Raw genomic sequence first — 27,440 nt, forward strand, 5'->3', positions numbered from 1 at the left:
CATGCTCTTCTATGGAAGTTAGAGAGGCTGATTTTTCCTTTCACAAAAAAACTGTTGAGATGGACATTCCATTTGTCCTGTGTTGTCCTACAATGGAACATTGTTTAAGACTTCAGCCTTAGACAGTTAAAAATGTGAAATGTATATTTAATTGCTGTACAGCAGGACAGATAATGCCTGGCACAGTTCTCACAATAATTTATGTGCCACCAAACAAATGCAGTTTATATGCTTCCCTTTAAAGGTCATTAGTTCAATCACACAATTTCTTGTCTCAAAGTTCCTTAAAACCTCGATCAAAGGAGTAGTTAAGTATCCTTTAGACGTGATCAAACTGAGTGATAATGATCTATGAATGCAGTATTTTTAAAAAACCCACAACCTATTTCAAACTGGGATGCTATAAGGAATAATTTTCTACTAGTATGGGACATTTACTAAAACAACTATTTTGTATGGAATATAATCATAGTACTAAAATTTCCAGTGAGCAGGGAGTGAAAGAGAATGTTGTTAGATAGCTTAATTGCTACCTCTTTATATGTTCTTCTCTATACGGATATATTGTGATAAATAGCCTGTTTATTAAGACAACCAGTTATAAGTCTATTCTTAAAACTTAAGCTTGAGGAATAGAAATTCACCTTTTGATTTAGAAGGTGTAATAGCAACAATTTTTTTTTCATATTAACAGCCATGCATTTCATTTGTTGAATTTTTTTTATGACCACTTGGCAATCAGTTCAATGTTGTTTATTTTGTTGGAGGTTTAGTGCCAATCAGGTGACCTGACCATATGCCAATGTGTCAAAAAAACCTACTAGCGAGACTTGACAGTTCAAGATTGTCACGTGGTGATTCAGAAAAAAAAGTAATTACTTTCAAATGTTTCTGACTACTTCAGGCTCTATAGAAGCATCTCTTCTTTCTTGAATTTTTCAATTGCTTGTGTCTCTTAAGCCTGGTTTCCTTTGAAAGCCAAGCTAATGGGAGATGCTGTTTGGTTTAATGACCAGAACTTTGGAACCTGTTGGCTAGCTTCACCACCTCTTAATAGAAGAGTAGGCATCTCACACTTAACTGCTTCTACAATTTTCAAGAAACATTGTTGCTAGGTGAAAAGAGCCAAACTATTGCCTCTCTGAAGAAAATGCTGCAGTCTGTTATCTGTCTGGTAGGCCAAAGAACTTCAGATAACCAGCAAACATGTACTGACCAGCCAGATAGCAAGAAGGTAGCTTGGAATGTGCTGCAGTGTGAGCTACCTTTTATCTAACAGGTACTGTCTGAAAATGGGAGAAGCTGTGGGTGTTGCTATGGTGAAATCAAAGTATGGAGATAAGGGGTTATCACAGTGAGAAAAAGGAGACAGACAGAAAAACCATATGGTTGACAGTGTAGAAAACATGTTTTGTTAGCTCTGCTTTCAGGAGGAGATAGGCACTCAGAAAACTAGACTTTTGAATATTTCTATTGCATTGCATTAAAGTAGATCAGTTAGCAACAGCTGAGTGCTGCGTTTGTCTTAATGTACCCTTCACTATAAGTTTCCGGTATTGTGAATCTTAGTATATCCTATATAAAATTAAAACATTTTTAATTTGAGCTATTATTAGTTAACACATTTGTTCCAATGTATAGTAACACATGATTTATTGACTACTCAGAAACTCCTTGAAAGAACCCGTGCCAGGCGAGAGAACCTGCAGAAGAAAATGGCTGAGCGGTCTAAGATGGGAGTGAGACCCACAATGCAGACCAAGAGGGTCAGAGAGCCTTTGTTAGAAACTGGTAACCAGGCACCTCTTCCTGGTGAAGAAGGTATTTTGCAACAAGTTTAATAAAGATTGTCTTTTGATACAAGTCCCATCTCCTTTTTCTCTAAGGGCAAGGGAAAACCCTTAGTGTTTATCTTAAATTAGACAGTGATGGATGCAGTTACCTGATCCCTACGCCTGAATATGGCTAATGATTAGCTTAATCTGACAGTAGATGATCAAAGTAATTAGTAAGCTATTTAAAAATAATTGTATAACGCCAAAGATTATGTGCCTTGTGCTTGGTAGAATTTGGGAAGGGCAGTTTTTTGGGAGGCGTATCAGGGTATTCATAAATCGTAACTTTATTTACAGTACAGTTTTGTTCTGTCTCTGAAAATATTTTTGGATTGTTTGAATACTAATTTGCTTGAATACTCTGACCTATACAGTGAAACCTGGTACAAAGCCATCACCATCAAAGAGGCTCTGCTCTAACAATATGGAGACTCAAGCTTCCAGTTCAGAGAACGTACAGCCAGTTCCTTCAAGCTCCACAAGCCATCATTCTCCTGAGATGACTTCAGAGTTGCATGTAACTACTTCTAACAGGGCTTTGTTGGTTCAGCCTCTTGAGAAAGGAAAAACAAACACCGGGTCAGAAACTCCTGCAGCCCTTTCAGTCAAAACACGTATGCAGAAACTGGCAGAGCAGCGACGCTGCTGGGATAGTGAGGGTAGGTTTTACTTGCTAAGTAGTATCGGTGTTTTTCAGTGTCTGCGTTGGTGATGATGTTTGCCAGCAGAAGGTGATCTTGTGTGTGTGAATGCTTATGTTTTCGTAAAGAATTCTTAGCACTGGGGAAGGCCCAAAATAATGAAACTGACTACAGCTTAATTTTATACATATTTTCCCTACTGATGTGATGCTTATCACAACAGTGACTTAAAAATAGTAAACTGCTTGGTTAAAAATGTGTTAAAAAATTGGTTAAAAATTGGCTTTGCAATGAGCTTTAGTTTAATGTGGTTATTCTCAATGCCTTTAGAGCTAGTAGCTTGAGTCTATTGATGGCAAGAACACCTAACTGTTGATAAATTCAACATATAGTGAAATGCAAAAGATGTAAATATATATCAATATATTTTATTAGCAAAATAAATGTATTTTCTTTTTTCCAGATCCCTCTGAATGTGTTGCTCTGTCTCCCCTCCAGTCAAAAGATCTGTCTGTTTCTCCACCTAAGCAGACATCTAATGCCCTGGCAAGTGATACCCCTATTGGGAGAAGAGGCCGTTTAGCTAACCTTGCTGCTACAATTGGTTCCTGGGAAGATGACCTAAGTCATCCATCTGCAAAGCAAAACAATACACAAGAACAGCCTGGCACTACTTGTTTATCCAAATTGTCCACTACAAGTGGAGCATCTGCTAGAATCAATAGTAGCAGTGTAAAGCAGGAAGCGGCATCCTGTTCTCAAAGGCTTGTTGAGGCTTCTGTTAATAATAAACCAGCAAACTCAAAGGCAGCGGTGAGTGTCTGATTTAGTTGCTGATTAAAAATTGATTTGAGTATTGAGGTGACAAATGTTAACTCATAACTCTTTAATCTGAATTTAAAGATTAGGTATGAGCAATCTTAGTCTATTTACAATTTCTGCTTTATTGCAATTCCACATGTCCTTTTTAACAGCAGACCTGAAACAGCTTAGAATCCCTTTTATTGAAACTTAGAGCTGAGTGTACTTACAAATCTTGTAAAAGTTGATGTCAAAGTACTTGATTGCTGCTCTTTTGACTGTCAGAAGGGGGCTTCTTACAGAGATACTTAGTTTCACTCTGTAACTTCATATACTTAATTGACTTAAATTGTAAATATTATTGCTGTATGAAAATTCAATCGGGATGTTGAAAATAGTAGTACCAGATACCTGTTGTTCAATTAATGCCATTTATGAAATGTCCATATCTGCCATGTGCAGCCTTGTTTAGGGAAATAGGGGAAAATATCTAAAGTAGCTGGCAAAAGCACCTGGATTCAAATGCTGAAGCAATTGGAAATGCTGGATTAAAAAAATCTATAAAAAGCTTCTAACAATTGCTCTCAGCTTTTTCTATTGTTGATGGAATAGGTGTATTATGTTATAGTATGCTATGCAGAATGCTTTCATTCTTTTTCCTCTTGAGAGAATAAGAATGTACAGTCTTGTTTTAATGCTATTTCTTTTTCTATTAAGGATCCAAATAATTTAACACAATCCTCAAGAGTCACTGTTCACTGTTTTAAGGAATCTGAAGTACGACAATTGATAACAGAGAATCCGTGCAGCCCTCAGAGAACTGAAAAGCATACACAAACAGCAAAACCAACTTTGCCTCAACCAGTTCAGTCCAAAGAAGAGCCAGTCAAAGGAACACATGTGCAACTTGAACCTAAGGGTAAACCCACAACACCAGGTAGGCTGTTTTTCAGCTTCAATAAATGTTCATTCAAATTAAGCTTATGTGTCCTGTGTTGAAAACTACATATTAGTTAAGAGTTTATGGTAACGTATCAGATAATTTCTAATTTCTATTTTTCCTGTAACTTGAGTAAAATCCTGAATTGGTCTGTGATAATTATTGTAAGTTGTACAGCTTCCATATTTTGCAGGGGCTTTTTCTTGGACATGGTTTCAGTAACTTTTGAGAGCAAAATCAGTCCAGCTTTTCTTTCTGTACAAATGTATCCTGCTAACACCAGTTAATTGAGACTATTCAAAGCTTCTTTCAAATTGTTGGATACTATAATATCCAATCTATATAAGCTAAAGAGCCTGCATATGTTAGAAGAAATCAAAGCTAAATGCTAACATAGATGCTCTACCTTTGCATAGTGTCTGTCTTTTCAGAGGTAGCACTGATGTTGAAACAAGTGACTGTCCCTAGTTTTGAACTCAACTGCTTGTTGGGTCAGAAACTTGGACTAACAGCCTGAAGTCTTGCCTCTAGAGCAAGTGTGTGTCTCTAGATATGCTAGAGTAAAAGTAAAAAACAAGCTCAGTAAAGTGGTGTGGATGCCAAACAATGTATCTGCCTTATGTACTAGAATGCTCATTTACATGAAGGATGCAAGTGAGGCTGGTTGTAGAGGAAATGTTGAAAAAGCAAACCACTCGTTTAAGTGGTGGATCATGCATGGACTTTAGCAAGAGAAGGACATCTATTTGCTCTGATTTGCTGCTTTATTAACTTCAATGTTCTGTTACTGTGGTGATTTGCACTTCAGGTTCAGTTTGTATAAAGTATAATGGAGTACGAGCTGTAAAGGAGAGGGATTAACTGAGAACCTTCAGCAGGATGCAAAATTGCAGTGATTTCTTTCAGTATTTTTGAGAGTTTCTTTCAAGGCAAAACAATTGTCCTTGTAGGGGGATCAGGAATTAAGCCCTTCCTGGAACGCTTTGGGGAGCGCTGTCAAGAGCGTAGTGCACGGAGTCCTGCTACAAATACTCCAGGGTGCAGAACACCCATTGTTACCCCAAATACAAGGACAATCCAGGAAAGGCTTCTCAAACAAAATGAAAATTCCTCTACTGCCAGTTTAGCGCTTCAGCTTAAACAGGTATGACTTGCTACATTCATAGGTTGTTGATAAGCTTGGGGAAGATTCTTACTGTTCTGCACCTACCTGAGGAATTTGAAATGTTTTGACATCTTAAAGCTGTCAGCTTTTCCCTTGATCCCCTTTATTTGCTTAGGAACGTGAACGAGAACTTGCATGCCTTCGTGGCCGGTTTGATAGGGGCAATCTGTGGAGTGCAGAGAAAAGTGAAAGTTCGAAGAGAAAACTTCCAGAAGCTAAAATGGTAATGTGTTACCTCTATGTATCAGAAGATGATAGTCTGTGAATTAACATGTTCTGAACACAGGGATAGATGTGCATGTAAATAAAAGACAAAAACTTATGCTTTATGAATGCCTAGGCTGTGCAAGACTGCTTGTCAAGTGTATTGTAAGATTATTAACAAATTATTAGATCTTTTTCTTCTCGCAGAATCAAGTAAGGAGACAAGTGATATTGCTTTAAGCCAATTGATTGATTTATTTTTTGATGATGTTGAATGTGGTTTTCTTATATTCTGTATCTTTAAAAACAAAAGAAAGCTCCTCACACAAACACTGAATTTAGTATTTAGTACTTAAGCCGAATTTCTTACATAAATAGGATCCTTCTTGATAGGATAGGCAACTTCTTTTTCCTAGCAGGTGTTAAAATGTGTTTCCTTCTGGCAGTTTTTTTTAGACACTTTGAACATTACCTCCTGAATGTACTGTTTTTATTTTTGCCAGGAAAGCCAATCTCGGGCTAGTCCAAAACGTCCTCCTAGTTCAGATGCCACCGCTTTTGGATCAGCAGAAGACACACCAGCAGGTGAAAGACTAGCAAAGTCTCCCAGTGTGGAGTCCTCAGGTAAGAGCTGTTGCTGTTCACCTGTGACTAATACTGGACTGAAGCGCTGCCCTTGACGTTCGTGAGCAGATAACGAGGCTAGTAGCACTGATGTCTGGAACTGGACGTCTTATTTGGTTACTGATTTTTCTAAATCTTCTCGTATGATAATAATACTCTGCTATCCTATACCACTTGAAGGATTAGCAAGGAAAGACTGCCTTTCTGTTTCTCGGTGGACTTCCCTGAGTTTCATACTTCCATGTACGTTAAGTGTAGGAAGAGTGAATGAGAATTGTTAGTTACATATTTAATCTATACTGTACCCGAGTATCCAAACTTCCACAATAATCTAATGGGAGGGAACTCTTCCCTTGTCAGTACCCCCTTATGATATTAATTCTTATACTAGGGGTCACAAAAAGAATTCTGAGATGCTCATGATGTCCTTTCTGGTGCTTACTGAGTGGAAGAGCCTCCAGTTCTCTGTGAAAAAAGAGTGAACTTAGTTAATGCTTCTTATAGACATTATGGGCAAACAGGCTATCAAGTATGCTTCTAGAAAAACAAGATGATATCCTGCTCTTGGGTTGTGTTTGGGTGTCGTGGGTTTTGTGTGGTGTTTTTTTTTGTTTTTTAAATTTTCCCTTTTCTCTTGAGTGGCTGCACTCTACTGTGGTTTCAGCATTGTTTCTTGTGCTATCACAGTGTTCTGATTACCAGACAGAAGTCTAGCTGTACAGGTTGTAGAGGGTGTGTGTGCTAATTCTTTGACAGCGAGCTGACTGGAATACTTAATGTAGTGGGCTTCTTGTAAATTGTCAGCTATATTATCAAACTTCCAAAATCTAATAACAACAAAAAAAAAAAATTCAAAGGCTAGGCATAATCTTTAGTGACTACTTTTTTATAAACTACTTCAGATGCTCCTAAACGTGAAGAGACTGATAAACCCAGTCCTCTGAAGATCACTGAGCCAAAGAGCCCCATAAAAACGATGTCTGTCTCAACACTTGAACAACTTGCTGAGAAACCAAAAGGTTTGTATTGATTAGATCTATATTAACGCACTTAGCTGTATGTTGTGACTTGTCCAGAGGAAAGTTAATATCCTTCAAGTCTGAACAATGAATTCATCATACATCTGCTGACATTTGTTGTGTGTTTTGTAATGAGGTTTATATAAAACAAGTCAGGAAACTTCTTTTAATCATAGCCCTTCTCTCCTGACATTCAAGTCTTCAAGGAATATTAAAAAGCTGATATTAAAAGTTTATTGGGAAAGGACAGATATGACTACTATGGGACTTGCAGTTAAGTTTCAGACCTGTTTGAACTAAGATGTTGAAACTTGTTAGACAAGTGCATCTTTTTATTCCCTCTCTGTATCGATTATGTGATATAAGTATACTTTAGGCTTCTGTATGCCTGATGAAGTGCAACAGCTGGCTTATCTTTTTGTTCATTTAATTAGAATGAAGAATTTAGTCTTGATGCTACTAATATTTTTAAAACATCACTCTTCAGGTGAAGGATATGAAATAGAAATGAGTGTGGATGATGAGATGAATAGCTCAAAAGTGATAAACGAAATTTTTGAAGTTCTTCAAGAGGATGGTCCAGACATAGAAAAGCTGAAGAAAGAAATGAGCATGAGCCTGGAAGGTGAAAGTGATGAGGATGAGCAGGAAGAGTCACTGAATATTTCATCAATGTCTCTGCTAACCCCTCTAGTGGAATCTGTTGGTCCAGAGGTGAGAGTTCTTAGGAGGTGTGGAAAGGCTTGTTTATCACATAGATGTACAATTTGCTTGTGAACAGTGATATCTTCTTGTATTGTGATACCTGGGCAAATACAGAAGTTAAAAATGACATTTTGATAATGAAAACATAATGAGGTAAAGTTATTTTCCTCTGAAAAGAGCATAGCATATTGGATGCTCTGCTAAACAAATGGTTTAACTTCTGCTAAATCAAGCTCTCGAGTATATACATCTATTACCTGTGCTGGACTTCCAGTGGTATACATGCATTCAGTGAAGTGGTTACTGATGAAAATCTGAAGAGAAGTAATTAGTTTCCAAACTGGTACAGATACATAAAGGTGAAATCTTGAGTTCAAGGATCTATTGGTGTCTTTAAAATAAATTAATAATTTAGCTTGCTCCGTGTTCTAGGAAATATTTGTAAAATGTCTGTTAAATAGTATTAAGCAGCCTCCAAACCTGCTGTTTATATGCAAAACAAGTAAAGGTGAGAGAAAACAGATAACGATTAATGTAGACAGATATCTGTAATACAACTTTTTCTTCTCCTCAGGCCTTTGTTTCTCCTTGTAAGTCAACTGGTGAAGGTAGCAGTATCAGTGATGTAAGTCTGAAGTCTGAAAAGTTCCAAAGGACTAAAGTCCCCAGGGCAGAATCTGGAGACAGTATTGGCTCTGTGTCAGAAGATCGCAATCTTCCCTATAGGTAATAAACACAAAAAAACCTCCACCTGATTCTGTAGGTGTGCAAATTAAGACACTGGCTTAATGTCTTAATTATGTCTTATTAATGTAACACTCTTCTAATGAAGCATAATGCTTAAACTGCTTTTTTCCAAGATCTCAGCCGTTATCAAAGACTGTTTCTGTTTAGTCTTTATGTTGCTTAACCTTAAAATACGCTGACAGAATGCTTTTTTTAAGCCATTTAGGCAAGTTGGAAAACATCAATACCTGATTTAAACATATGAATATAAAAAAATAGCTTGTCACACCTGTGAAACATTTAATGGGGTTTCCTCTTTTAAAAGTGTTGATGCATATAGATCTCAAAGATTTAAAGAAACCGAGCGTCCTTCAATAAAGCAGATCATTGTTCGCAAAGAAGATGTTGCTTCCAAACTAGAAATGAAAAAGAATGGCCCATCTGATCAAGTTAATATCAAAAAGAAAATGCAGGTACTTTTTAAAGTCCTTTTTATAATTTATTATTTGCTTACTTAATTTCTCCTGTGAACGTCCAGGACATTAACATACTGCTTAGAACTGCAAAATTACATGGTTTAGCATAAATATCTAACGGTAGGGAATGATACTACATAATTTGAACAGCTACCACATCTCTTAGAAGGGTCATGCTATAGAGTAAGCCTGGAGAGAACAAACCATCATTTTGAGAAGGGGATGGGGAATCTCTATCTTATTACTCCCTTTGAATTAGGCAGGATTCATAAATGCATACTTTCAGTAGGCAACATTCTGATCTTTACTGGTATCTCGTTCTCCTACATTGCTGAATTTCTGGTTAACTGCTGCTTACCCCGGTGAAGGGAAGATTAGACTGGATATGGAGCGTACAAACATTGAAGTTGTTCACTCCCCACCATATTTAAATTACCTCTGAGGTCAAAAAAAGTTGTGCTGCAATATTCTTTTGCAGAAGTAACTGTAAACCACAACATTTTTGTAGTTCACTAGCTAAATGGTCTGATTTTTCTGAAGCATAGCTACAAAAATGCTAATCTCAAAACGTTTCCTTGTTTGAATGTAACACTAAATCTTTCTCTTCTTGCTATTTATTTTTACTACTGGTTTACTCCAGGAGCTGAATAATGAGATCAACATGCAGCAGACAGTGATTCATCAAGCCAGTCAAGCTCTGAACTGTTGTTTTGATGAGGAACATGGAAAAGGGTCACAAGAAGAAGCAGAGGCAGAGAGACTTCTTCTCCTTGCAAGTAGGTTTTTAGACTTAAGTTCAATTCTTTGTCATGAACACTTTGGGAAGAATTGATGAACTCTGGCAATGCATTTGTTATGCTACCTTGTAGCTGCATATTTATAGTTTATCACCTGGAAAACAGGAGAGGGTAATATCTGTTCTGTCTCAGCCTCTTCTATAGGCAAGAGGACATTTTTGGTATCTTTCTTGTCACACACAGAATCACACAGAAACACTAGGTTGGAAAGGACCTTCAAGATCATCAAGTCCAACCATTAATCCAGAGCCACCATGTCCCCTAGACCATGTCCTGAAGCGCCACATCCACACGTTTCTTGAACACTTCCAGAGATGGCGACTCTACCCCCTCCCTGGGCAGCCTGTTCCAATGCCTGACCACCCTCTCAGTGAAGAAATATTTCCTAATATCCAATCTAAACCTCCCCTAGCGCAACTTGAGGCCATTTCCTCTTGTCCTATCACTAGTTACTTGGGAGAAGAGGCCAACCCCCTCGTCGCCACAACCCCCTTTCAGGTAGTTGTATAGAGCGATAAGGTCTCCTCTCAGCCTCCTCTTCTCCAGACTAAACAACCCCAGTTCCCTCAGCCGCTCCTCATAAGACTTGTGCTCCAGACCCCTCACCAGCTTCGTTGCCCTTCTCTGGACACGCTCCAGCACCTCAACATCCTTCTTGTAGTGAGGGGCCCAAAACTGAACACAGTATTCAAGGTGCGGCCTCACAATTTGTCCCTCATATTCTTACTATTCTGGAAGATGATTAACATTTCTGTTGCATTTTACATACTTATGGCAAAAAAACCTGTTCAGTACTACTTTTTCATGTTACAACTAATAATTAACTAATTTCCCTATGCAGCTGAGAAGAGAACTGCTTTATTGGAAGAATTGAATAAACTGAAGAGTGAGGGACCTCATTGTAAAAGAAATAAAGCTGCTTCTACATCCATGGAATTTGCTCCATCCAGGGGATCTGTTTCCATTTCAGAAATGCGTCTACCTCTAAAAGCAGATTTTGTATGCGGTACAGTTCAAAAGCCAGGTAAAACTAGCAACTGAAAGCTTTACCCTTTCCCTCCCTCGTCCCCTATCCTCCCTACATATATTTCCTGTTCATTCTCCTTGGTTTTTTTGTCTTCTCTGTTGGTGTTTCTCAGAACTGTGGGGTCCACGAAAACTTGGCAATTACATTTAATTGATCTGCTTTTTGGCTATGTTTTCAATACTTTCCATGGTGGTTTTAGTTGCATCCTTTGCTGGCTTGTGAGGTTCAAGACACTTATCAAGACTTTCCCAGACAGTCTGAAAGTTCTTTGTGGTTCTCTGTAACCTGTTGGGGAGGGAGTGGAATTTTGTATCTCATGTTGTCTCCCCTCTTGCTGCCTTGGAATTTTTTCGATGGATGCAAGTCTAGTACTAAATACCATCACATAAATTCTGACCTCTGTGATGGTGTGAAGTTTTTTTCAGTCCTTCTGTTAACATCCAAAAATACTTAATTTACAAAGACTATTCTTCCATTATGTTGTCATATTTAAGTCATTAAAGTATTAAAATGTGGATTTGTTTCTTCTTTTGTTCCAGAGGAATATCTGGCAATATCCCTCTGTAGGTCTAGAGACTTATCCTGGAACATTGTAAGCTTCTGTCATGTGGCTGTTTAAAGAATCTGCAAGCCCACAATAATCAGGGCTATTTTATCATTCTGTGGCATTATATAGTAGCTAGACAGGTTACTACTTCTTGCCTCATTAAAACTTGAGGACAAAAGTCATTAGACAAAGTCTTTTTTTAATATTGGTTGCAAAACTTTTTCTGAGGAATTCATATGTAGCCTTTCTTATTTTCTCATTTAACTATCCTATGAAACTTAAAAGTGTGTCTTTTTTATTTTCAAATAAAGCCACAGACAAGAATATAAGTGTAAATACCTGACTTAATTTACCACCACCACCACCCCACTCCCGGATGCTACCGTTCTTGTTGCATGGGTCAGTTCATCTCTGTTATAGGAATGCCCCTCTAGTGGTTGCAAAAGTATAAGTTTAGATCCTATCAGTAATTCTCAAAACCAAATTGTCTGAACAAACAACTATGAACTATTTGTCATCAAAACTTTATTCTGGAAGTGCAGCATTTGTCATACATTGTGCACTAGAAGCTCTATTGATCACTTTCATCTCTGAAGAGAACATCAAATATAAAGAGTACAAATCAATGCTTACTGGAGTCTTCAACAGTTGTTCTGACAGCTGTGACTTGTCCTATACAACAGAGCACTTGAACTGTTCTGGGATTTTTTTAACATGGTATGATATTATGCAATGCTATTGCTATACTGTTCAACAAGTTGCTGCACAAACTCCGAATAATCACCTGACATGTCTACTTGTGGTTGTCTTTTTTTTTTTTTTCCCCTTTGTGTGAAAAGTTAGGGAAATTAATTGCCTGGATAACAGTTCCTTCATAGGACTGAAAAAAACCATGAGAACAGGCAATAGCAAAAGCTGATGTATGATTAAGCTGGCAGGCCTAGAGAATAACAACAGAGCGTAAGGAACTAAGATTAACTGCTGAATATGACTGAAAGTTCTTCCTATTCCCTCTGATGCACTGGGTAGTGTAGGTCTGGCCTGAGATGCTCCAGGCAGTAATGCATTTGTTGTGAATCCTGTGGAGACAGTCCTACTAGTGGACACAGTAGGAAAAACCCCTTGTTTTAAGAGTAAGTTTATAAGCAAATCTTGACTGTAATCAGGTGTTTAAGTGGGGTGGAAGAGAGATGTGTTTAATAGCAATGCAGTACTTGAGTGTTTTTAGATACTTGGACACCTCTGGCTAACAAAACCATCTGGTATGTATTTACAGAAGCAGGAAATTACTACTATGTAATTATACTGAGATCTGGAGCAGAAAACATGGTTGCAACTCCATTAGCAAGTACTGCCAGCTCCCTGAATGGAGATGCCCTTACTTTTACTACGACATTTACTATGTAAGTATAAAGAAACTGCTTTGGAACTAGTTTCAACTCTGATGGTGGAGCATGCATAAAAAAGTTTAAAATCTTCATATAAGGATGTCAAATTCTGCAAACAAATACAGTGAGATCTTATGGTATGGGTATTTCTTCCTTCAAGAAACGGCTGGAATGCACTTTTCTCAAAAGAGCAATCTAGATTTATTCTATCATCCATCAGCTAATTTATCTCTTGCTTTTTCTACTTTTGTTCTCCCCTAGAACACCTGCAATGACAGATGGATTGCTCTGCCTGAGATTATGTGTTTCTTCTCTTTTGCAGCATCTAATATTTTATATAGCTCTTTGGTTTTGGTATCTGGAAAAAATAATGCTTTTAAAACTAAAACTTCAACTCACATATGCTAGCTAAAAAGGTGTTGTGAGTTCAACAGTTCAACGGCTGTTTGTTAGCAAAAGTCTTCCAAAATAAATAAGCAAACTCCCTTTTTAAAGTCCAACTCAACTGGAATTTTCACTTAAAGCTGTTTACTCAAAAACCCCAATCTCTGTTTCTAGAAATGTGTGCCAGCAAGTGGACTGAAGGGTGCAATCTGAGAAATGGTAGATGCACTCTATCTGCCCCGTGTCTTCCCTCCCCTTTTGTTCTTTGAGTTCTAGAAAATGTCTTCAAATAGTAATACACTCAATTCTTAAAAACAGCAATGCTGCTTGCAGTGAAGAGTACTATTGTAGAACTGAAAGGATCTCAAACAGCCCTGTTGGCCTGCAGGAACAAACTAGGAGTTACTAGTAAGAGATTAGCTATTAGTCAGCACTATGGCTAAGCTTCTCTTTTGTGTAGAATCTAGCTGCTCCCTGGATAGTTTTAAGGAGCAGGAGGACGGAAGTAGTAAAAAGTAACTTTAAAAAACCAAAAACCCCTTTTTGCTTCAGTCTGTGTTTAACTTATTTTTTTCCCCCTCCTCCCTTTTAGGCATGATGTGTCAAATGACTTTGAAATAAATATAGAAGTTTACAGTTTGGTATGTATCAGTTCCTGTCCAGAGGATGTGTAAGGGAGAGTGATGTGCTGTACTTTCTTAATACCTCCTTGCGTTACAGGTGCAGAGAAAAGAAGTTACAAGCACTGATAAAAGGAAAAAGGCAAATAAATCTAAGGTAAATGAAACATGAAAATCAGTATGTTGTATTTCAACAGAAGGTATACTAGGAAGACTGCAGTGTTCAGGGAGAACTGACTGAGTCTTAGACAATCTGTTGCTTGCGTTTACTCTTCTTATTCTTCCTTGGAACATCTGCAACGACAGATGGGTTATGGAGTCCTGCAGCTATTAGTGGATTGGACCTGCAGCACTTGGTTGAGTCTGACATATATTGGAGTGGAAGGAGAAGTAGTCTTACCAGTTCTGCAAAATGCATTGCAAACTTCTATTCATTAGGTGTGGTGCCTCTGATAGTGATTTAGTGCACTTATTCTCCACTTTACTTAAACTACACCAGTCAATATGCCCTACCCTGCAGTTTGATTTGTCTTAATGGTTCTATTGATCAACTGCCACACTTCTCTTTGTTCCCAGTATTAAGCAAAAGCACCAGATGCTTACTTTTTTTAAAGCAAACATTGTTCTAATAACTCCTTGGACATAAACGTTTCAGCTTGGATAGTGTGCACATTTCAAGTGTTAATGCTTTACTAAGACTTTGTGACCCCAAACAAGCCAGTGGCTTTGTGGAGGTGCTGTGTTTTGGGTTGTTTTTTTCTTGTCATTCCAATATCTGGGCACACAGTCTATTAACGATTTTAGGTCTGATTTCCTCCTTGTCAGGATATCTGTCACTTAATAAAAACAAGGAGCTTGAGAGTCTTTCAAAACAGTTGGAAGCAGACTTCCACTTATCTCCTAATAAAACCAGTTTGAAGTCCAGGGTTTCTTTCTCTCCTGTGCTGTAGTTTAGAGGAATCTTTACTTAAAACTGAACGTTTTTGTGGCATTGTAGGTAAGTTGCTGATGTGGGATTATAGGTTTGCTGATGGCATCCTCTATCTGCTTTTTGACAAGCTGCTTATACCTGTCTTTCAGCTTTGAGAATAGATGAGTACATAATTCCAGTTCATGTTTAACATACAATTTCACTTAAACTTTGAGGTTTTTCATCTGAAAATACAGATAATGTACAACAGTAGCACACTGAACATTTCTGTACTGGTGTTATTAAGTGTTATCTTTAATAAGCAAATGTAACTTTGAAACCCTGTATGTGAACGAAAAAGGTCTACTAAGATTGGGTTTTTTCAAACACATGTTGTCTATCCCAAGCTAATGCATACTTAAACTTTTCTGCAATAAATATTTCTTTGATATGTGACATTCCTTCCACTGAAATGCATTACATTCAGACAAAACACAAGACTTACTCATTACAACTAGTATCCATTCAAAATTTATTTAGATAAGCCTTCAGTAGTTTCACTGTCCAATTTTCACGCTAATGTGATGGACAAATTCAGTAGCAAATACATTTATCTTCTCATATTCTTTTGCAGGTTATTACTCCAAAGAGATTATTAACATCTATTACCTCTGTAAGTATGAATGTAATATTGTAACAAGATCCGGTTATGACCATATTCTCACACTAAATAAGGCTGTGCGCATAGTAGGCTCTTTGTGTCCCTTACTAGAAACCCTACAAACTGTCCAGCTTTCTGCCAAACTCTTCAGCCATCAGCTCAAGAAATACGTAACAGCTCTACATATGTAATGCTGGAAATACACAGTTACTACACATTTGAAGAGAAGGCTCTGGGGACACCTTATTGCAGCCTTTCAGTACTTAAAGGGGGCTTATATGAAAGATGGGGACAGACTTTTTAGCAGAGCCTGTTGCAGTAGGACAAAGGTTAACAGTTTTAAACTAAGAGTAGATTTAGATTAGATGTAAGGAAGAAATTTTTCGCAATGAGGGTTGGTGAAACACTGGTACAGGTTGCCCAGAGAGGTGGTAGATGCCCCATCCCTGGAAACATTCCAGGTCAGGTTGGATGGGGCTCTGAGCAACCTGATCTAGTTGAAGATATCCCTGCTCGCTGCAGGGGGGTTGGACTAGATGACCTTTAAATGTCCCTTCCAACCCAAACTATTCTATGATTCAGTTTGACTTTCTTTTCAAGTTGTTTTTACTTTATTTGTGTTTGTTGTTTTTTTTTTTTAAGTACTTCAGATCTAGTTTCTTTCTAACCTATCTTAGTCCTCAGTAGAAATTGTCAGAAGTTACTTTTCCACTAAGGTTTATTTTTCTCTCTCCCCCCCGCCCCCCACCACCCACAGAAAAGCACCCTTCTTACTCCAGGTAAGTAAAATCTAAATATCTTATGCCAAGATGAGTAGTCTAAAGTTGCTGTCTAAAGCAGTATATCAACAAATAATACTTGTAAGAGATGATAATGTGGGAGTAATAAACACAGAATTATGTCAGTTTGCCAGTCCAGAAACTGGCCTTGTGCTTTTATCTAAGTTACCACTATGTTCAATGGAAGATCTCTTCGCAAAATCAAAGTTAGTATCTAGTATCAGATGCCCGTGGCTAAAATCCTTTTCCTGGAAAAGGTGAACTGAAACAAATTTCAAGATTTTAAACTAGAGTCTGATGTCAACAAATACAGAACAAACTTGAAAATATGAACAGATTCTGAAGTATAGCTTGTGCTTTGTGTATTTTGTTTTTAATATGTTTATATATTTCTGACTCTTGGGGGAGAAGAACAGCATCTCTGAGTGTTTTTCTAACTACATGAAAATGCATTATACACTTGTCTGACTACAGTATGAGATACTTGAGCTAGCTTTAGTACAAATTGCAGCAATAAGGAGTTTATGAACTAATCATGGAATGTCTACCATGCTGCTGCAATTAGTCAAATTCCTGTGCCCGAGCTATAGTGCGTGTTTCTATTGATACAAGTGCAAAGAAGAATATGGGCATACAAATGCCAGAAGACTGCAGCATGTCATTTGAAGAGGTTAAGAGTCAAACTCCTACTGTAGAGCATGTGCGCTCTGTAGTGTGCCCTAAAGTGTTCTCTGTCCCCCTGAGAATTCCAAAAATGCCTTGTCTTCTCCTTTGTGAATATTTCAAAACTTCTTTCTGAAAGAAAAGATCTACTAGGAGGAATGGTATGCACCAAGATCCTGTCTGAATGTGCTGTTGGGCTGCACTGCAAAGAGTGCCTCTCCTGGAATACTAAGTAGGGCACACATACATTAGTATAAATAAATACTTTTTTAAGCCTTGCAGTATCCTGATTGTGTGTTGTGTTATGACTTCTTTCTCCGCAGCCATGGCCAGTCCAGGTGGCCTGAATGCTCTACGCACTACTAATTTCATCCTTGTTGGGTCCCACAAGCTATCACTGTCTTCTGTAGGAAATGCCAAATTTGCATTGGACAAGGTAATGGAAATTATTGGTTACTAATACAAAGGTAATTGCATACTACTAGAAAAACAAATATGAATCTGGGTTTACTGTTTCCAGGAGAAATTACCATCCTAGAAATGAAGCACATAAGTTTATATATATGGGTTTTTTTTATATATATATATATAAAAAAATTTTATGTATAGTTGTTGTTACTCAAATTTAATATGACTGAAATGTAATTTTGAGTTACAATAGAAAAAGACTTATGTTATTATGCCAGATGTTCTTTCTTTTCTGTAGCTCAATGTAGGTTATGGTTATGCAAAGATAATGAAGGCATTTGGTTACTGATTTGCTTTCACTGACAAAAAATTGATGTATACAGTTAGCATCTCTGTACATGGTCTTCGTATTGTTCATTGCCTTTAGAGCCTTGCAGTTATCACTAAATAAGACATTTAGTGTGTTTTAATGATAATGAAGTATTTGAGATTTTATGCCTTTAAGTGATTTAAAAATTACCATTTGAATATAGCAGGGAGTATGAGTTTCCTTTCATATCACAATTACATTTGTAGAAGCAAACTATTTTAATATTTTTGAAAGAGAGCTATTATAAAGTTTTATACCATTAGTTCCTTGTGTAAACAGAGTATGCTTACTTGCTCTTACAAGAAGTTAACAAATACATTCTTACATCCACTGTAATCTCTAACCTTGTAATATCTTATACCTAAAACCTATTTTAATACGTGTTTATGCCAGCAGCTATCCTGAAATAACTTAAATGAATTCAAAAATTACTACAGATTATGGTAGTACTAAATTACAGCTTTATCCAAATAGCAGCGTTAAGAATACATTTTCTTCCTGGCTAATTAAGCCTTATTGTGATGATAGTAGTATTGCAATTATAGCTTCTGATGAGAGATGAGATAACAAGAATTGGTGGTGCTTGTGCACAAGAAAGAACAAAATATCGCAATAATCCCAGCTTGCTTTTTCGAAGTTTTACTTTTTGAGGCTAGAAACAGAATCCTTTACTGAAACAGTTTGCAGAACTTAGCAGTTGAATTGCACTGCTGTTAATGACTGTGTGAACTTCAGAAGTACCAGCTGTGGTTTTCAGCATAAATGTTCCTCTTAACCAGAAACATGTGTAGAAATTTTATTTTGTGTATGGCTTGGTGATTGGAAACCCCTTGTTCTTGGAGTTATGGGAATCAGCTTTTACATTAAATTCAGCAATTTGGTTTTGAACTTTTTTAGTCTACTCTTTAGGACAGGACACTGGACTGGACTAGTAAATTGTAGCACAAGCACAAAGTTCAAATAGAATTCCAGGGAAACCATCACTTGATTACATTTTTCCAGGTGTAAACTTCAACAGTTATGAGTAAGAATTCCCTTTTTGTTAGAAAATTTAACAAAAAAGAGTTATCACCTCTGTAAAGCTTCAGTTTTGACTTGGCCTGTGGCTGTACCAAACAGCTGCTTTTTAACTTGCTCCATGCATTTCTAATACGGAACAAACTGCTGCCACAGTGGGTTTTTTTAAGTTTTATTCCTCCCTTTTATATGCACTATTAAAATTCAGTATATAAAGGACCAAAATTTACTCAGGTATAACTGTCTCAATTTTTTTTAATGTTAACTTTACACTAATCACACTGAGCATGTTTCTTTTTTTCCCTTAGATAAATTTTGAAGGGGAGGAAAAAGAACTCTTGGGCTATATGTTCCAGGACAAGGTTGCTATAATCCGTTAGTTTATAACTTAAAATAGGAAACTGCTTCCTAGTGCATGTTGCTCATGTCTGTCTGGCCTTTTTGCAGTATTTATTTTTTAATTCTGCTTGTAAGAAAATGCTTACAAAGATTTACTAATTAAACATAAGATGTTAGGAGCCTTTAAGACTTGCAAAATTCTACTCCCTGTCTTTTACAAGAACTCAGTTATTTAGCCACCTAGGGTTTTTCCTTTAGTAGCATGTGTCTTTTGTCTTCCTAGATCACTAGAGGAGAGTTTTTCTTACTTCAAAACAAATCAATGCATCTCTTAAAGATTGCTAGTCAGGAAATTTGAGCCAACTTCTTGATGAACTGCACAGAACATAGAATCAGCTACTCTACTGATGGAAAATCACTCAGGAGCTAAATCTCTTGATTTTTATTCTATTGAGACCTTGTTCTGTCAAGACCTTTCATGACCTTTGTTTTCTAAGCAAAAAGTGATCATAAAGAACTAAAGTTTTGAAAATGCTAAACACACCAAAATACGAGGTTCTTATTTGTACATAAATGTATAATTGAAATATTTTGCTTTGCAGATACATTTTTTGGCTTTAGGAATTACATAAATTGATACACTTAAAAGAATTTATTTGTCTTTAATATCTGAAAATAGTTTTATTTAGTTAATAGTTAACTTGGATCACTCAGAAGAGTGTTTTATATAACTTTACATATGTTTTCTCTCAAAATTAAGCAGGTGATAATTTTAGTGTCTATCATCTCCTATTTGTAATCAAACGTCCCCCTAAGAAACCAATTTTTTGCAAATTCTTGAGAGTTATCTTAAGTATCTTTACAGATAATCTTCTGTGACAGTAAGCCAACTTCTTAAGATGTCTGAATGACCACACTAGAATGCTAGCTAGCCTAGTCATGGGCTTTAGTTTTCTCTTCATCTAGCTGGATATTCAACAAATTGCTTGCTTTCTTCCACCTCTGCCCCACTTGCCTTTGAAAGGGATATATTGTAATGAGAATATATTACATTCTAGTCAATGTGTACAGGAGGGTGTTTTGAGACCTGCTTTGGTGATTAGTAATAGTGTTGTAGGCTCCGCGTAACTGATATGTTCAGTTTGTTATACAGCCTTTGTGCTTTATGGTAACACAGCTCTTCACTGGCAAACTTCAAAATCCACAAAGCAGTTTCTTTTGTCCTGACATAAATTAGAAAGGAATGCGAAAACCACAAACATGAAGTGGGGAATTGGCCAAACTTCCTTCAGGCCCTCGTTCAGAAATGGATTTCACTGTGGCTTGGGAAGTTATAAGCCAGTGTTCCCTGGTGTATCATGTAGGGTTATAGTTGTCTTTACTGGTAAAAATCCAGGACTGATGCAACTTATTTCTATTGTGTGCAAACATTTTACTATTTTTGCTTCTCAAATAGTTATGCAGACTCATACCTGGTGCTCAAAATTTTGCTGTGTTGTACTGTAGGGGCAAGTACATGAGCAAGCCATGCATGCTGTCTTAGTTGAGTAAATCTAATGTGTAAAAATGATTTCATCACCTGCTTGTGCACACATGTATCGTGTCTGGGAGGAAGCTGTGGTATGCCTACAATTCAAAAGCAATCGATTTCTAACCATAAATCTGTTTCAGTGTTCTGCAGGGTTTGCTGAGGCCTACAGATGTACACTTTTAACTACTGAGGATTATTCTTGTTCATCTTAACCAGGAGCAAAATTTAATTCCATTTGATCAACATTGATTCCATGGCTCTAAAAGCTACTCAGGGCTTAGATGGCTGTACTCTTCGCTGGGTAAAAAACTGGCTGGATGATCAAGCCCAAAGAGTTGTGGTGAATGGAGTTAAATCCATTTGGGGGCGGGACACAAGCGGTGTTCCCCAGGGCTAAGTTTTGGAGCCAGTCTTGTTTAATATCTTTATCGATGATCTGGATGAGGGGATTGAGTGCTCCCTCAGTAAGTTTCCAGATGATATTAAATCGGGTGGGAGTGTTGATCTGCTCGAGGTCAGGAAGGCTCTGCAGAGGGATCTGGACAGGCTGGATCAATGGGCCGAGGTCAGTTGCATGAGGTTTAATAAGGCCAAGTACCGGGTCCTGCACTTGGGTCACAACAACCCCATGCAGCTCTACAGGCTTGGGGAGGAGTGGCTGGAGAGCTGCCCAGTGGAAAAGGACCCTGGGGGTGCTGGTTGACAGCCGGCTGAACATGAGCCAGCAGTGTGCCCAGGTGGCCAAGAAGGCCAACAGCATCCTTGCCTGTATCAGAACTAGTGTGGCCAGCAGGAGTAGGAAGTGATCGTGCCCCTGATGAGGCTGTACCTCAAATACTGTGTTCAATTTTGGGCTCCTCACTACAAGAAGGATGTTGAGTTGCTGAAGCATGTCCAGAGAAGGGCAACAAAGCTGGCGAGGGATCTGGAGAACAAGCCTTATGAGGAGCGGCTGAGGGAACTGGAGTGGTTCAGTCTGGAGAAGAGGAGGCTGAGGGGAGACCTCATCGCTCTCTACAACTACCTGAAAGGGGGTTGTGGTGAGGTGGGTGTTGGTCTCTTCTCCCAAGTAACTAGTGATAGGATGAGAGGAAATGGTCTCAAGTTGTGCCAGAGGAGGTTTAGATTGGATATTAGGAAAAATTTCTTCACTGAAAGAGTGGTCAAGCATTGGGACAGGCTGCCCAGGGAGGTCGTGGAGTCACCATTACTGGAAGTGTTAAAAAAACCGAACATGTAGACGTGGCACTCTGGGACATGGTTTAGTGGGCATGGTGGTGTTGGGTTGACAGTTGGACTTGATGATCTGAAAGATTTCTTTTCCAACCTTACTGATTCTGTGATTCTACTTCATTATTTTGTACACATGCCTACTCCCTGGCAAATGGTTCATTCTTTGTATTTGAGCAGCACCATCAACCTTTCTGTGTTTTCTAGTAAGACAAAGCACCAATGTTTCTGATTTTTTTTTTTCCTGCAATATTCATACAGTAATGCTTGTTCAGATTAGCAACAAAATATGGTATGTAGAATGCCCTGCAGATCAGCATTTGCTTGTTGAATTATTGGTTTGTCTCTTGGCTTCCTGGTGGGGAAAAAAGAAGGGATGTAATTACTTGACAGTAGCAGTGGGAGCGCTCAATGTAATGCAGTGCTACGTATGGAGGTATTGGGGGAAGGACAAAGGCAGTCCTTGTTGCAAAACTCTTGAATATTGAATAACCATTTAACGAACTTCTGGAACGGTAGTTACGCTGCTTGGTTTTTTTCAGTGGTAGAAGTTCGGGCTTGGAACCTCTTTTGTTAGAGATGATTTAACACAGGTTTTCAACACCTTGAGTGCCAGTTAAGACCTGCTTTCATTACTTTTTCTGCTTCTAGTTTTTTTGTACAAATATTTAACTGAGTAGGCACTACTACATCAGTATCTATCAAAAATGCTTATGGCATCCAAATACCAATCCTGTTTAAGCCCACTTTGATATTTTCCAAACAGTTTAATGTCAAACTGAGGCAGAAGCTTGCAGGATGTGGACTGGTGCCTTGTGTTGTTTTTAACCATGCTTGGAGTGCCTGTTTTTCTAGATAGAAGCATGTTTGTGCATATGTCCTGAGCAAACTAATAAGTCTTGAAAAGCTTCTAAATAAACTCAAAGCAAAAAGTGATTATTACTGTCTTGCTTGAGACTGACCGCTTTTTTTCTTTTGGCTGAAGATCCTAAGAACAAGACAGTGCTAACTGTCCTGGTGCTGGTAGCTTGCTTGAACTGGTAGAGTTGAGAGGTATCAAAATTAAATGACGAATTGTTTTACTTTTTGCAGGTTCCCTTTTTGTCTCCTTTGGAAGGTCACATATATCTAAAGTTAAAATGCCAAGTGGACTCTTCTGTGGAGGAGAAAGGGTTCTTGGTAGGTATTCATTTCAAATTACTTTGTTGGAAATTATGGGTCCTATTAAATGTAGTCACTTTAACTTCACACATGTATTTGTAGTAATTGTGAAGCCTAAAACTGGCTGGATTCTTGGTTTTTTGCTCTCTGAACCAGACCTTAAAACTTTCCTAGTTTATCTTCTAAACATGTCTAAATTAAAGCTACCTTTTAGGAGTTTGTATATCTTTTTCTTCTAAACACTGTTCATTTGTTATTCTGAACTTCAGTTAACCTCCTCTTGCTATTATCTGTGAGGTGGGAATCTAACTTCTGTGCCACAGATTTTTACAGGACATCTTGGAATTTTTTTGTAGTAAAACCAAATTCTTCCTAACAAAAGACTTTCTCCGCCCCCCCCTCCGCCCCCCGTGTTCACAGACTTCAACTTATGAGGAAGTGACAGTACTTTTTGAGAAACATTTTGAGTAGTTCTGTCTCTAAAACTGGACTTAGAACAGGCAGCTGATTGGGCCTCATAGATTACGTCCAGCAGGTGGCAGTAAATGTGCTAGGGAAATACTTTGGCAAACTGTTAACATTTGCTGTTATTTTGGTGTGTTTAGAAATCAGAATTTCTTTAAATTCTTTTCAAGTAGTTCATTTTGTATCCTTTCCCTTTACTTAACTGAAGTTGGGCAAACTTCATTAGCTGAAAACATTTTGCATGCTTACGGTATTTCCTATCCCATTTTTTTTGCACTAATTTAAAAAATTGCTTGAATAAGTCTACTATACAATATGTAAAACCTGAAGAATGGTGTATATGCATATTATATTTTTTTTTTTAGATTAAGGGTTTGGAAACTCCCTGGACCATTAAAAATTATAATCTCAATTGTGAAGAGTGAAAAAATGCAACACATCAAAATTAATTGGGGGGAAAAAAAAGTTTTGTACAAGTTCAGGAGGGATCAGGGATAATAGGCAGATACTAAAGTTTCCATTCCAGTACTAAGGAAATCGGGCTTGAAATTGGCATAATCTTGCATCCAGTAAAATAATTGCCAACATAAGCATTTAAAAATAAATTTCTAATTTCTTTTAAACTGACTGGACTCCTGAGTGTGGCCTGCAGAGTAGCCAAATATTTTGTAATCCTGAATTGTAAGTCAAAGATGACTTAAATAGCCAATTACAATAAATTATGTTATACATGTTTTGTGAACCATTCATTCTGAGTCTACTCTAAGTAACTTTCCATTATCTTAAAAGAATGGGAATGCTTACCACTGTCAATATGAAAATTTGGTAATTTGAAATAGCAGTGATAGGTGCATTTTGAGTATGATAGCATAAGCCTGTTTTCTATGCTATCTGAAAAAAAAATATTAATAGAAGTCTCTCCCAGTATATTTTTTTTTTTTGTTCTCTTACATTTACTCCTGTGAAGGGTTGTACTTGCAGAACCACTCTGATAGAAAAAATAGTTGAGTACAGACCAAGCTCAAGATATAATGTTACCTCATTTATTTATTTGTTTATTTATTTAAGACTATGTTCGAAGATGTTAGTGGATTTGGAGCATGGCATAGGCGCTGGTGTGTGCTTTCTGGAAATTGTATATCTTACTGGACGTACCCAGATGATGAAAAACGAAAGGTAATGCTGTTTTATAAAGCTCAAGGCTAAAGTTCTGTAGTACCCTACACAACTGGCTGTTTGTTTTTAATGACAGTAATGTTTAGGCTTAAAACAGGTAAGTATATTCAAAGCATGAGATTCAAGCTCCTCAAGTTTCCTTGGGGAATGGAGGGAACTCATCTTCATAAATCAGGGCAAACTTAGAAACTGACCACTTTATCTGATAGGAAAGGGGAAAAGTAGAGGAAGATCCACATTTAATTTCCCCTTTACTCTTAAGGCTTTCCATTGTGCTTGTCAAATGACTGATTATTTAATTGCAATTGATCAGACTTGTACAGCTTAATAAGCAGACTGTATCTAGTGGCCTTAATTTTTAGACAAAATAATGACTTTAACACTTAGTACAGTAGAGAATTAGAGTGGGCAATTCTATATTGTAAAATATAGAATACATAGCTGTAATTATGGACTTTGCAGTCCAATTTGCAGTCATTGTTTTCTTCTACACATTATAGCTGAGACTGGTGCTTTTTAAATCGTTCTTACAGAAACCTAAGTTATTGTCTAGTTAATGAGACAAATGAGAGGTTCATCTGTCACTGAGGTGAACCTTCTTGTCTCCTTAGCCTGTTCTTGCAGCATATACTGAAATATTTACAGGTCCTTAAAGACTACTTTCAAGAGTTTTTTTCTGACTCGCTTATGCAATTTACCATTAAACACTTGCTTGTTTGTTGGCAGAACACTTTCTTTCCCAAACTCTGTGGCAAACTCTAGTCCTTTTTGGTCTTGTATGCCAATCCAGATGCCTGAGTTTAGTTTCTTCCCTGTTAACAGAGGAAGACCATATGCTGATAGTTGACATTGCCAAAATATATCAATGTACTTTCTTTCCCTGCCAGGAGAGAGGGAAAAATCTCTGCCTACTATTATAGAAGATAGGCAAAAAAAAAAAGAGAGTTAAGCAAGAAGAAGTTTCCTATTTTGCTTTTATCTGAAAAAAGCAGCTTTGTTTTTGTTTTCCAGATCCTTTTCTTGAACATCTTTTAGACTTGTTTCACTATCATTCTGAGAAAGGGTCAGCTATATTTTTTCGATATATTATCATCTACAGCAGTATTAAATCTACCCTTATTAAAATCCTCCCCATACCCCTACTATATCTGTTTTACCATGCAGGGAAAGATGTAGCTCAGAAATATCAGTATTGAGCATGGTTGCTTTAAACTATGGATTTTTTAAAAATAAATTTCCCATGGCTGCACATATATCACAAACATGCAGCATGTTTCTTCATTTTCTTGAAATGGAGCAAGCCTTTTTTTTTTTCCCCCTGTAACTTAGGTTATCTGAACTATCTGTGGAATAGTGTAGTGAACATGCCCAATAAATAGCAAACTCTTCTCCAAGCCAAGAGCAGCGTGTGACATTTCCCTGATGAGGTGGTCTGTAGGTGTGAAGAATCGGAGCCAAGGTCTGTAACTAACTTTAGGCATACAGCTGAGCCTCTGTCTATAGTCAGCAGAAAGAGGTAACTGCCTTGAAATTTGAAATCCTTTTTGAAGGAGCCTAGCTATTGACTATAGAGGGAGCTAACGCAGCTGGATTTGGCACTTTAGGTGCCTTAGTTGCATGTTTGAAGATGAATCCATATGCTTATAGGCTTCAACAAGAATGATTGTCCCTAAAGCATTTGTTTTCTGTAGGGTTTGACAGGGTTTACTCTATCAGTTTGGGTTGTAGTATGAAGTTCTGTTGAATTTGAAAGGTAAAAAGATTTTCTTTATTTTTTTATTTAAGGAAAAAAGATAAGGGGGAGATACCTTTCTAGAGCCTAAGCCTTTGGTAAGGGATGGATTTGTTAGCTGTATTGTACATGGCTGAGAAGGGCATTTTCCATTGTCTATATAATCTTGTTTCAGCTATGTCTCTTAAATGCAGAGAGTCCCTCTTTTTGTATGGAGCAATTGATTTGGGGTGTTCACTTAATATGGCAGAAAGTGTAAAAGCATGTGTTGTTCAGAATTACTCTTGATTGCAATATTCTTGACTGATGAACTAATTTCACTTTCCAGCATCCTTTGGGCCGGATAAACTTGGCTAACTGCACTAATCATCAGATTGAACCTGCCAACAGGGAGTTCTGTGCCCGTCCCAACACTTTTGAACTAATAACTGTCCGTCCTCAGAGGGAAGATGACAGAGAGACTCTTGTCAGCCAATGCAGAGACACGCTCTGTGTTACAAAGTGAGTGGATAAAATCATGAAGGTTGTGGGATGTGTGTGGGAGGGGTGTTGCCCTCAAGTGATAGTTTTAATAACATAGGAGCCTTACAACTTTGACATGTCAATGCAAAGCTCATTTAAATGCTAAGACTTTGGGATGACACTTGAGCTGTTTTGATAACATTTAGTCCTAATTTGTCTTGTTGTCCCACTTCAGCCTTCTGAGAAGAACTCCACTTCTCCAGAAGTAGTAATGCCAGGTAGCTTGGTAGCAGGTTCATGGAATATTTGATTTTTTTTTTTTTTTCCCCCCCTACTATTCGGGCTTTCATGGATAGCTTGACATTTTTCAGAATAACTAAGTAGAGGTGGAAAAAGACATATCTAACCTATTGAGTTCTTCACTTTTCAGGAACTGGCTGTCTGCTGATACTAAAGAAGAGCGTAACCTTTGGATGCAAAAGCTTAACCAAGTTCTTGTTGACCTTCGCATGTGGCAGCCCGATGCCTGCTACAAACCTATTGGAAAGCTTTAAACTCTGGAAGGGAAATAAGAAGAAAATATGTACGCAAAAACCTTAATGAACTCAAAAAAACCCCCCAAAACCTTAAATGAAAA

The 27,440-nt window shown here is 37.6% G+C and overlaps 1 protein-coding gene across 1 annotated transcript; it reads left to right on the forward strand.

The window, feature by feature from the left end:
• Positions 1-1,667: 1,667 nt before the first annotated feature.
• Positions 1,668-27,409, forward strand: ANLN (anillin, actin binding protein; the record flags this gene model as incomplete). Its single annotated transcript, XM_010293556.1, has 23 exons — positions 1,668-1,821; positions 2,210-2,494; positions 2,940-3,289; positions 3,995-4,214; positions 5,168-5,361; positions 5,498-5,605; positions 6,090-6,210; positions 7,113-7,229; positions 7,717-7,943; positions 8,509-8,660; positions 8,986-9,133; positions 9,777-9,912; positions 10,775-10,957; positions 12,784-12,910; positions 13,872-13,920; positions 14,000-14,056; positions 15,444-15,482; positions 16,228-16,249; positions 17,236-17,348; positions 22,900-22,986; positions 24,502-24,609; positions 26,670-26,842; positions 27,234-27,409. Coding segments are annotated over 23 exons (3,294 nt in total), but the record flags the coding sequence as incomplete, so codon positions are not given.
• Between the last annotated feature and the right edge of the window lie 31 nt (positions 27,410-27,440).

This window comes from Phaethon lepturus, unplaced genomic scaffold, assembly GCF_000687285.1.
Source record: "Phaethon lepturus isolate BGI_N335 unplaced genomic scaffold, ASM68728v1 scaffold11008, whole genome shotgun sequence".
Lineage (NCBI taxonomy): Eukaryota > Metazoa > Chordata > Aves > Phaethontiformes > Phaethontidae > Phaethon > Phaethon lepturus.